Here is a 12,586-nt window from a genome sequence, read left to right on the forward strand (position 1 = left end):
GGGAGGTTTCCAACATTTTCCAAAAATGGAGCATCTTGTTTGAATAAAGCCGGTGATTTTTATTTTGAGGAGATTGTAACTGTAGCTCTGATATCCCTTGAAAAACAAACACAAATTCCTTTTCTGTAGATACTAATGATCATTGACTACAACAGACCCAGGAATTGGTGTGTCTTAATCTTTTTTATTGCCAGATGGTATACAGAAGGTTCTGGTTACATTGGTTTAACCCAATGGATTGTCCAGGAAGGATAATGATTTTCTAGATTGTTGTTTATCTTTGTTCATCACCTACACGATTTTTAGAATTCTGAGGCTGTTATGGTTATTCCATATTCTGACTTTGTAACATCTCTGTGCTGTTCTGTGGGATCCAGCATTTGCATTTTTTGCCCTATAGTAAGAAAGATTGTATTTTAAAATATCACCGTTCTACTATTTTGGAAGCTCTTAATGCAGATATTACAGGATCCATTTTAGCCGAAGCACAAGCATCAATAAAATATGTTTCTCTTATTCATTTAATAATATTTTTTTAGGCATAACCTGCTCAGGCTGCGAGCTTTCAAACGATCCTGCAGACGTCCCATAGCTATGGATGTGGTTGCTGCTTTTGTTGCTATGATTGCAGACAGCTGTAGGGATAGCTTGCTTGAAGAAAGGAGAAACAATAAATCACATGCAACATGCATTGCTAGACTGAGTGTAGGACTGTGATTCTTTTTTCCCCTTGTATTGATTTAGCATAAAATTAACTGTTTTAAGATGTCTGCATTAATGTCTTTTTGCTCACACTTCATGGCAAATTAATTACAATCACAGTTTTGTTTACTCTGGCAGTAATTATTTTTTCTACTTGCACACTGTGCTGCTGATCAGTTTGAAGGGATACGGGCAGCTAAAAGCACACACAAGTCATGGCATCTCTGGCTACGGAGGCAAGAGCTTTATATATTAGTCATTCTTATAGCTGCCCAGGTAACTAGTATAGAGTTAAGGCACCAACTGTTTCACCTGTGATACGACACTATTTGCTTTAAATACTGTTTTGCTCTGAGATCCTATCAGTGATCTTGGACTTTAGTAATTGCCAGTAACAAGCTTTTTCATATCTGATCATTCATGCAGTGTAAGGACGAGGTTTATTCATTGTGCCCAGAGGCTGAACCAGCAGAGACAGCAAACCCAATGTGATCCAGTGAATGAAGACAGTGACAATTACCAGCAACTTGTGCACATTTTGCCTTGGATAGTCGAAGTTGGTAAGTCTAATTTAACTCTTTAATGCATACATTCTTAATTATTAGTTTCAAATATTGAATTGTTCCATAAACATATTTATGTACATGTACAGTGTTGAGTGGTTTCTTGTCTGTTGTGTTTTCCTGAAATCTGAATTTGATGCTTTTGCAGCTATGCTGTGTCCTGTTAGTGCACCTGTCTATACAGTGCACTGTATGTGTGCCACATACAATGGACAGTGATCTATCTCTCTCTGCAATATGATTTTAAAATGACATGAATATTAGGTCGGTATTTGCCATTTTTTTTTTTTTAAAAAAAAGCTTTTATAAGGGTAACTAATCTATATTAATTTGTATTTGAATTTGACTTTTAAAGCACCCTGCTTGGTGAATTAAAATGGTTACTTCGGTGCTTAGAAGCACAAGTAGGAATCCCATCACAAAGATTAAGCTCCAGCATGTGCAGCATGAAATGTGTGTTGGAAGAGTCTGATCACTGGTTGGGTACACACTGTATAGCAGGGTGAGAGTCTGCTTTGGTGGCTGTTTCCAGGGTAGTGCAGTAACTGTTTCCCCAGAGATTCAAGTTATTTGTTATTGGGATCATTGTCATAAGACTTTCCTTTTGTGTTTTTAATTCTTAGAAATGCAGACTGCAGTTAATTATGACTATTTATAAGGAGAGCTGCTGTTGTTATTCTGTCTAGTTCTGCCTTTTGCTGAGGAACCTTGAAACGTGCTGCGTGTTGTGGTTCCTGACGTGCTGTGGGAACGCTGGTTTGTCAGATCACACAGGGCTGCCCCAGCCACATTGGGGTGTCCTTAGCAACTCATTCTGACCTGTGCCAGCTATATGCAGAGGCTTCCATAGGTGAAAATCTCAAATGGGTCAGTCATGGACATCTCCTGTTTCTAAATTGTTAGTCTTTGATATAACTGTGACCATTTCAGTTCTGGCGATGAAATATCCTTAGGCTACATGCACTTCAGTTGGGGGATTTATTTCAGTCCAGACAATGCACATTTGGGGGTTTCACCCGGTTGGTGAGGTGAGGACATGGTTGTAAAAAACCTAAAATGAAGCATTTTCTTATCCTTTTTTTAAGAGACAGTGATTTCATTTAGTCCTGGTAGACACTGCTGAAATGCATGTAATAATTAAAAGGCAGGATGAATTGCTTGTGTGAGCCTCACTTTACCTTTTTTCCATAAGCTTAGTGAAAAGCAGTCCAAAATCATTGTAGTATTGTCACTCCCTGAGCCCCAGAGAGCTTGTTCCTTGTGATTTCCAATCTTGCACATTAGTTTCAGGGATGCAGGTCACATAATTCCCTTCTTCTGGTTACACATGCTGTTGTCCTAATTTAACAAAGTCTTCTCATCACATATGACAATTATGTTGACTCTGTCTCCATTCAGAGACTTGGCCTCTCTTCAATACCCCATGAGCTTGGAGAATATGTGAGATTACTTGGAAACAGATAGTTTTGTGTCCACGATGTCTGCTTCAGCACAGTTCACAAAGGAGAAAGGAAGATGGAAACAGCTTATGAGACCTGGGTGGTGCCTTTAATCTTAGGGACCAATTCATGCCAACAAGCAGCCTCAACAGCAGGGCAAGGGTTTAATAAATAATGCTTTGATTGTAAATAGTTACTAGAGTCTGGTCCTGCAGTCTGATTTGCTTAGGTGCAGGCTGAGACCACAAGAACAGAAAGTTACAGGATTTGTATCACAGTATTAAAAGTCTAAAGTTTATTTCCAGGAAAAGATAGTCTGAAAGGGTAGTCAGATTTGCTATTACAACTGTGAGGTCTTCTAGAGAGGTGTTCTGCCATGTAAAGGTGTACTCTTGGTAGGAAAAAAGGAAATGTGAAGAAATTGTGCATTTTCATCACCTTTTCACTTGGATCCCTGGGGACAGTTTTCTGTGCTTGCACCTGGGTCAAACCTGATTCTTGGTTTCCCTTCAGAAAGGCAAAAGTATTTCCAGGGAGTTAAATTAATTCAATTTTTCCTAATATGGAAAAATTACTATCATCATAGAGCACAGAAGGTGGTGTTTAATTATGAAATAATATGGAAATACTATTAGGCTAAGCAGTTTTGGAGAGGAGGCAGTCCCTCTTGGAAGTGTTTGTGGTCTAAATGGACAGGGCCAACACAGAACAGGATAAAGTTATGCAATATAGAGACAAAACCAGGGAAGAAGCTACTCATTCCAAAACTGTAAACAGCAACAGTTAGAACCACAGATTATTTTAACTGTAGAACATGGAGCGTAAGGTCTTTGTTTGCAATAACGTGGACAGTAGTTGGTCATAGATAGTTGAAACTAAAAATGCACGTATGCCTTGTTACGCCTACAACAGAACCTGAGTAGGTTTTCTGTGTTTCAGCTGTTGTTTGGTAAGACATAGTTGCCTTAGGAGTCTTGGTCACAGGGCAGGTTCCTTCCCTGGCAAATGCTCCTCAAAACTCTAACAAAAAAGCATTCTCTGTAGCACTGGACTTGCACTTGGATGATAACATGTCAGCGTTATTGCAGATTACATTTAAGTTCATGCATCATTTCTGTAGTATCAGGTTCAGAGATGAAAAAGTATTTTGAATGCAGGCATGCTTGTTAAGGAGCACTGCTTCGGGTCTCCAGAGAAAGAGAATCCACCCACCCAGCTGAAAACACCACATGCTTTTGGAGCACGCAGTTTGCTGGCAGATAGTAATGTGGGAAATAAAGCTTGTCTTACCACGGTGGTGATTGTGTCAAATTTAAGGCACTTGAGCAGTTAAAAAATTCAGTCCTGCACTGTGTTCTGTAATCAATATGATTTTTTTCACTCTCAATTACTTCAGTTTTGTTCTAAGAAACCATTGTACTGACAAATCACAGGTTATGTATGTTATCCCAATTGTATAGTAACACGTGACACTTTTTCTCACACCTGTATAACCAGAACTCATTTTGCCAAAAGGTTATTTCCCTCATTAAATGAACTCCCTTCTCCTTATACAAATTAGTAAACGAAGTGATATGTTTCATTTTTTGATACTTAATTCTCCCTTCTCATAGGTATCAATGGGACCAATACCATAAAGAGCAATTTGCCATTGAAAAAGCCCCAAAACATGCTTCCAAATGTTCAAAAACTGTGTTATAGAAATCTCGCCATGTGCATTTCAATGATACAATTCTGATCAATGACTTTAGTGTAGCAAAACGTTGATAAACAGCTGTTGGTTGTCTTCTAGAAACTACTAGCTGAAAATGACGCAGCAAATGCAGAACTTAAGTCTCCTCCAGACTAAGAAGAACAGCATGCCACCCTCTCCTAACGCTGCAAAGCGCTTATATCGGAACCTGTCAGAGAAGCTGAAGGGGAGTCACACATCCTTTGACGAAGCGTATTTCAGAGCTCGATCTGACCGGCTCAGTCTCCGTAAGACCTCAATGGTAATTACTTGATATTTATCAAATTGCCAGTTTACTGTCCTATTCATCTCCTTAATCAATGTGATTTTAATCTGTACCATTTTCGTCATCTCACGTTGTCTGTTCCTGACCAATGCTGCACAGTCTCCCCAGACTTACCAGTATGATCCTGTGTATAAATAAAGTCTGACCTTCTTGAAGGCTCAAGAAAAGGTACCTTACTCAAGTGATGATGTTTTGGTCTAGGATTTAGGTTTTAAACTGGCACTAATGTGTCAAAATGTGGATTAAATACATGCACACAAGTGTTTTTCTTCCAAGAAATGAAGAAAAAGTATTTTGAGAAAACTGGAGGTGACATCAATAGAAGTTCCAGTTTTTCAGAAAAACAGAGGACATGGAACTTACATGCTGTGAAAGATCAATGCAAGGTTGGTCAAACTGTGGTGATGGTCACTAGATAAGACCGTGGAGAAAGGAGATCCCACGTGAAGCAGCCTGCCCTGCGTACCCCACCCTGCCCGCAGAACACAGCCCAGCACTCTGGTGCCAGTACAGAAAAGCGTATCAGCACCTGCTGGACTTAACACAAGGGCTCCTATTTACGCCAGTGCTGGTGAAGTTACACAACCTCCAACACATACCTTTTGAAGAATGGACCGTGTCCCTGAAATAATAGCACAGTGTAAGTTTGGCAAACAACAGAATCTTTTGTATTTGCTGGAGGAAGATGAACCTGCTGTTGATATTGCCCAAACAAAATAAATTTCCTTTTTCCATAAGAAGGAAGAACAGACACATCCTTCAACTTCTCTGGATTATTTTGAGTGAAAGAGCTCTTCTCCACTTCTGATGAGCAAGGACTTATGACATAGTCTGTGAATGTGCCAGGAGGCACCTCTTGGAAGCATTACTCTGCTGCACTGAAGCAGACACTTAAAGCAGTGCAGAGCTGAACTCTGGATATGCTGGGCCAGATAATAAAAATATTACATTTTGTCAGAAGAAAAAGCACACTCTAGATTCCTTGAACATTCACAAATCTTTGTGGCACATTTGTGACTAGACAAATTATATGAATAAATGCAAGAACTGAAAATAATTTAAAAACCAATTCAATGATCCTATCTATCCCCTAGGATCCCTCCTTTCTTGAAGTCAGAGGACCCACACATGCCCCATCAAATGGTTAAGCTGAAATGTAGCTGTAGTGCATTGGAAAGTCAAGAGATTGTTGTCTCTCCTGTGAAGAAAGCCTACAACCTGCAGGAAGCAGCGGATCACGGCTCCTTCCTCTCAGCTCTGCCAGAGCCAATAGATTTTATTTTGCAGAAGGAGAAGCCTGAAACTCAACCAGGGCTTGATGGCTGGAAAGCAGGCTTTGCACAGTAGCCGACAGCTGTGCTTTTGGGGCTGTGAGTTTCCAGATGCTTCCACTTTGTAGGAATTGTTTGAATTCGGGCCTCTAAGAACTGTGGGAAAAGATTCTTTAGGTGAATTTTTTAGCCCCTTATCTTTTCTTGCATTTTCCTTTTCAGTTGCAAGCTTGTGTGTGACTAAATTAGTGAAAGAGAGGAGGATAAACTAGTGCTGGGGACGGTGCCAGAGCAGACTGACATGTAGACGAAATGAATGCCAGTCTGTTAGCATATCTTCTGAACAGTGTTTTTCTAAGTATGCACTTCAAATTACATATTCCTTCATATATGGGCCTTCTGTCATACTTAACTGAGAAGAGAAAGAGCAAATGAGCGTAGCCCGAAGTCTGAGGAGCAGTGCTCTGGTTCTGAGGCTCAGGTTCTCTGCTGTCCACAGAGCCAGCTACTTACAATCTGCTTCTCTCTCTTTGCAGTCCAGATCTGCTAGGCAGTGGGAGTGCCTATTCCATCAGTAATCGGAGGTCACAGAATCAAGTGCAGTGTAGTCATTAGGAGACTTGATTTTACATTGTGATGCAGATGGTGGTTTAACGTGATATAGACTTACTTGTGCTAACTCTGTTTAACCCAACCCACTGCACGGGAGCGACAGCACTCTTGTCACTGCTCACCTGCCTTAGCACAGGTACCGGTACCGCCAGGTGTTGCCGGTCTAGGGTCTGAGCCGGCGTCCACACCAGCTGGTGAACAGACTCTCTCTGAGCTCCAAAGGCTTTAGATCCTATTCTGTCCGTTCTGCCTGTTGTTTTCAGTTTTCCCCTAGAAATGAATAGCAAGGAAACTGCCAGTGAAGGCGTAGAAATATTTCAGGTCAAGTTGCTAGCTGATGTATTTTCTAATCATTGAGTTTCTGTGCTACAAAGGTAAGTCAATGTCTAAAATCATGTCTCCAGACAAGTGAACAACATTTGTTAGAGTTTGTTTTCTTTCAGCCTTGGCTAGTGAAGAGTTTTCTTTCCATTCTCTCTTGCTGTGCAACACTTTCCATTCAGTAAATTGTTGTCTTGCTGCAGACATAGCAATGTCCCAAAATAGCTTTATTCTTGAACTCATGTTTATCAGAACGAGTCTTTGCAGAAACTACTTTAATGTTTTTTCCAACTCCAGTAGCACATAGTGGACTTTTTCAGTCAAACCTAGAGCAAATATCTTGAAAGGGGCACTTCATTTTAATTAAGCTACATAAGATTGCATTTCTAAACACTCCAGCACTGAATCACTTACTGGAACATGGTTATTACTTACTGCAAAGCAATACTGTAGTGCTTTTCAGTCTATACATTTGTGCATCAGAGTAACACCTAAATAAATTAATCACATAGCACAGCTGTCTAGCTAATGGTTAGAGGCTGCACGAGTGAGTCAAGGAAAAAGCAATGTGAAAACTGCCCCTAAACTTTACCTGATCACTTGTAAATATGATTCAGTTTCTCTTTGAACTCAATAGTTTTGTCTTTTCAGAGCAGAAGAAAGTGATCTAGGAGATGCAAATGAAGGCAGAAATCAGAAGGCTCTTGTTAGTACTTGTGACAATACCAACTGGACTAAAACTGAGCACATGGCTCTACAGATCCAATGTCTGATTTTCTTACCCCTGAGCTGCAGATGTCTGAAGAACGCTGCAAGACCTGAGAGTCTTTTACATCTAATATGATCAGCTTTTTGCAGAAAACTATACAATCTTCAAATATGGTTCTGTTTTCTGTGTGAAACCAAATAGTTGGCAAGAGCTGGTCAGGTGTACAGGATGTTTTGCTGGACATGGAGAGCTGGGCTCAATGGAGACTTACAAATAGGGCAGTTCGCTGGCCTGGCTAAAAATGTGGTAGATGTTTTGGGTAAAAATCATACAATTTATATCTTCTTGTTCTGATGATCCTTGATATCCAACATAGTTGGGGTCCATATTAAAACTTTAACATAGCATCATCGTTGCAATTTCTTAGTGTGATATCAACGCTTCACATGCAAAACAACTGACCAGAAGATCTCTGTCAGGCCTGAGAATTTCTGGAGATGGTTTTAACTTCAAGCACAACTGAAAAACAACCTGATCAAATTGCAAGGTGTAGCTGTGGACTGTAGTTTTCAGAACTACCATTAGTCTGTGTGTTTTAGGAGGAGACAAAAGGTGTCCCAGCAGATCTGTGCTCTTCCTGAAGGTGGTGTCTCACTGAGAGCAAAACCTCATTCAGTTTCACATAGAAAACACAGAATGTTGCTCCTATAGTTTGATTACAGGACAGATGTCAAACAAGTACAGGTTTGTTTTGTATGGGTTTGAATCTCACCTGAATCTTCCCACAAGTCTCAAACACGTTCAAGCACACAGGCCCAGGGGCAGACCAAGCTCAGCTTTGCTCAAACCATTTCCCTGTTTCTAGATGAACCTAAGCTGGGGCTGGCGGGTCAATGTTTTATAGCAATATCACAAAACACAATTTTTCACAATTTATTTTTAAAACACTGACGTTTGAAAAGTTTGACTGAATTTCTGCTTTTATTGATACACAGAATTTCCAGTGCAATGAAGCTATGTTTGAGGCCGTGGAGCAGCAAGATCTGGATGCTGTTCAGATTCTTCTTTATCAATACACGCTGGAGGAACTGGACCTGAACACACCAAACAGTGAGGGACTAACTCCTTTGGATATTGCCATTTTGACAAACAACGTCCCTATTGCTAGGACACTTCTGCACGTTGGGGCAAAGGAAAGCCCACATTGTAAGTAAAACACATACATTGAATTGCCTTAGATAATTGCCTGTAGATGAGGTTTGCTGCTGTTTTGAGAAATTAATTACATTACACACACAAAGTGGCTGTTTTTATCATAAAGATGATTATACCAACAATTGTGCCACAGTGCTGGAGCACATTTGCAGCAATATCTGCTTGCTGAATGCCCGCTCTGTATTTCTTTTTTGTTCTCTATGTCAGATACACCAAGTGATGAATCAGGTTCAGCTTCTAATGTGATTAACACCGGGGCAGCTGAGTTAATATCAATACTGAGAAAATATCTTCACAAATATGGAAATAGGAATTGAGTGAATGATTCAAAGATCATGGTCTGAAATGTGGAGTTTGTCATCAAAAAATGAAAGGACGATGGGTTGTCTAGACTTTGGTTTATTTTTATTATGCTTTTGATTTTGGCTATGCTGCCTTCAGGAGCCAGGTTGTGTTGAAATCTATCATTTCCATTACCACAGGCTCCTCACTCCTAGTCTTCAAATGGCCTAAAATCCCACTTAAATTAGAATTTCAAAGTTCTACAGAACCAGAGAATGTTGAAGCACAAACTAGACCTTCTCACTTTTATGGAATGCCAATATCGCTTATAACTACATATTGTAGTTATAAAACTATCCTTTGTATTCCTTCATGGGCATTTTAATGCACAATTTGTGGGTTAGAGGGTGACTTACCAACCCAATTAATCAACCATATACCATGACACAAACTCTGACGCCTTCTTGTGTCTAAAAATACACCAATGTATGCGAATTTGTTTTAAACTGTCAATGCCTATATTTAGGACGTTCCCAGCAAGGCTATAATGAGACTGTGTTTGAGGGGTTCGGCCACTGCAGACTCTGCCATTAATTTGAAGTTAGTTAAATTAACAACATTTAGTGCTGGCATGTCAATCTCGGTGCTCCAGGAAATTGCACCTTGAGGCTACGAACATTGCCAGTTTTTTCACTGGCGAGCGTGTGTGCATGTGCGTGTGTGTGTGTGGAGTTTTTTTGCCAGACCCTCAGTGTTGGTACACCTTTATTGCTTTTCTATGTCCACAGCACTTATATTATCATTTATTCTGGCCTCCTTTAACCTTCCCTGGAGATTTTTGCATAGTGTAGCTGCTCAGTGAAAAGAGTTTTTTAGTTTTATATTTATTTGTTTATTTTTCTGTCATGGTTCATGACTGAGGCTTTAAAAAAAAGTGTGACAGCATTTAGAGTACATGATTGACTGCTGAAGCAACATTCATTAACCATGACAAATCTAGAGGAAAACACAGTCTTGAGTGTTCTAAACAGCAGTAAAAAAGACTAAACTAATTTTTCATTGACCTCATCTGTAAATAAATGCAGTCTGATGGCGAGCAGGGGCAATCATAAATTAGTATTCATTTCCTGTAATTAATGCAAACATGCCTATGAACACAGGGAATATGAATATATAACCACCTAATTTCCATTTCAAAATATACCCACCAAATTTCCACTTCACTTATCTTGATTTTTAGTTTTTCTGATTGAAATAATGGGTGAAGCATTCTCAATAAAGAGCAAATGATTGTTTTGTTTTTACCTTAAGGGTTTACAGTTGCTACTTGAGAGCAAAATGCAGGAAGTTATTTTCAGCACTGAAAACAAAGGTTCACAGCATCTTTGTATCTGGCTTCGTTCTTGTGGCATTGATAGCAGTCACTTTGTGTTCTCTCTAGTCTTTCTGCTTTGCTTTCTGTACTTAACCAACCCCGTTAGAATGAAATCCGTTCTGTTCGGATGATCTCAGGGCTGCAAGACCATGATGCAGCACCCAGTGGGACCATTCCCATTTCTCTGGACTGGGCAGTTGGGCAAGACTGCCCCAGGCTGAGCAGGAGGGGAGGGGATTTCCAGGTAAAATTCTGCCTCCCCCTAATTTAGGGACAGGACAGAAGCATCTCTTAATCTGATTGGAAGTGTATAGGTGTATAGGACAGATGCACAGATCTGGGAGACTGCAAGGCAGAGGAATTCCCCATTCCAAGTGCACACAGAAAGCTTCCTACAGAGAAAACTCTTGGTCTTCAGCTATATTAGCTGTACTCATCTCATAGCCCCTATCATAATGATGTAGAAAAGAGAATCTGGAGGACAGACAGGTCCCATCTGCATCACCTGGGTTGCTGCCTGGAGTGGGAAGAATGACAGATAAAGCAACAGAAAGTAAAACTATGATCTTCATTTCCACATGGAGCTCAGACTTTATAAATCTTAACAGGAACCAAACATGTCTTAAACACAAAGTAAGAAAGATCAGAGAGTATTTTAGTTTGTTTTTAATATTCCACCAACTTAAAGCATATATGCAATTTCAGTCTAATTAAGATATTTTTAAGCATATGAGAAACATTGGAAGATAACATTTGCTCCATTTATTCATGTCATTAATTCCACTGAAGTGGCCAGATCCTTAAGTGGTATAAATTGGCATGCTCTAATCCACTTGATGACAAGATAACTACTGGAAAGCAGTGTGTTCAAGGATTTGACCTTACATATGTTATACCAAAACGTGTAAGGTTTTTGCCACGTAAGTCCACCAGGCAATTACTTTTTCCTTTTCTTGGCAGTTGTTAAAATGGAAAGCAGGTCAGCACATCTGAGTACATTGGTCCAGGAAGCACAGCAGCGAGTTACTGAATTATCGGCACAAGTGATGAACGAAGGCCTCGGTACAGACACCACAGAAAAAGAGAAGCAGCTAAAAGCCTGGGAATGGCGATCCAGGCTGTACAAGCGCATGAAGGCGGGCTACGAGCACGCAAGTAAGTAGGAGGAAGCAGTAAAATTTAAGGCAAGAACTCTACAAGTGAGAACATTCTACCTTTGGTGAGCAAAGATGCTCCCGCTAACTGATCATCGCAGCACTGCATGGAGCAGAGGAGGGTTGGAGTGGGGAAACTGAGGCATACGGCTAAATGCCCGTCCCAAGAATGGGAAGGGAAGGAAATGGATGTTAGAACAGCACAGGACCAAATACCTGAGAGCAGCAAGCACATAGCTCCTTCAGGAGAGAGCTGCATAAAATGGATGAGACCTCCAAGTGATTGGTTCAGGATCTGATTATTTTGTCCTGCTTATTTCTCTTTTCATCTACTACTGGATCATAGAATTTAAAATAAGATGGTTAGAAAAGCATATATGAATAAAGAGAAAGAGGGATAGGGACATCGGCCATTTTTCTGTTGTAAAATGATTAATTTTTTAAAAGAATGGAGTTCTTCTAAACATTTGATCAAACAATGGAATTTCATTTTACATATAAAATAGTGAAAACTTAACATTGGCGTCCACATATTACATTTCATCAGTGTAGTAACGGACTAGTTCACTTTAAACAGTTGTACAATGGAGTAAATGTGCATTCGGGCCCATAGGAAGGCGTGAACAAGGCTGAATTATTTCACATGTAGATCTTTTAGTTGTATCCTATTCAATGAAATGCAATCACTGCCATTAACATTTTTACAACCATCTTTATATAAATGTACTTATAAATAATTTTCTCAAATTTATTGTATTCTAAGTACTTCTTCAGGACAGATGTAGTGTCCCTTGTACTAGATACTAAATACAGGAAATACAGCAGTAGTGTAAGTTAATACAATGATTATTTTAAATCGATCCCAGCAGCGAGTCGTGACATTTTTGTGTTTGATTTCTGAATTGGGTCTGATTGATATTCTGGG

General features: G+C 39.8%; 1 protein-coding gene across 3 annotated transcripts in view; it reads left to right on the forward strand.

Annotated features, from left to right (window-relative positions):
* ANKFN1 (ankyrin repeat and fibronectin type III domain containing 1) overlaps window positions 1-12,586 on the forward strand; it is a 103,091-nt gene that overhangs the window by 47,002 nt on the left and 43,503 nt on the right. For all 3 annotated transcript variants that reach the window (XM_021288440.2, XM_065034908.1, XM_021288442.2), the window contains exons 2-5: window positions 1,129-1,262; window positions 4,497-4,698; window positions 8,631-8,841; window positions 11,468-11,662. In XM_021288440.2, coding sequence (XP_021144115.2) covers window positions 4,513-4,698; window positions 8,631-8,841; window positions 11,468-11,662 — 592 coding nt within the window. In that variant the 5' untranslated portion in view covers window positions 1,129-1,262; window positions 4,497-4,512. The remainder of the gene's footprint in view (window positions 1-1,128; window positions 1,263-4,496; window positions 4,699-8,630; window positions 8,842-11,467; window positions 11,663-12,586) is intronic.

Source organism: Columba livia, chromosome 18 (genome assembly GCF_036013475.1).
Source record: "Columba livia isolate bColLiv1 breed racing homer chromosome 18, bColLiv1.pat.W.v2, whole genome shotgun sequence".
Lineage (NCBI taxonomy): Eukaryota > Metazoa > Chordata > Aves > Columbiformes > Columbidae > Columba > Columba livia.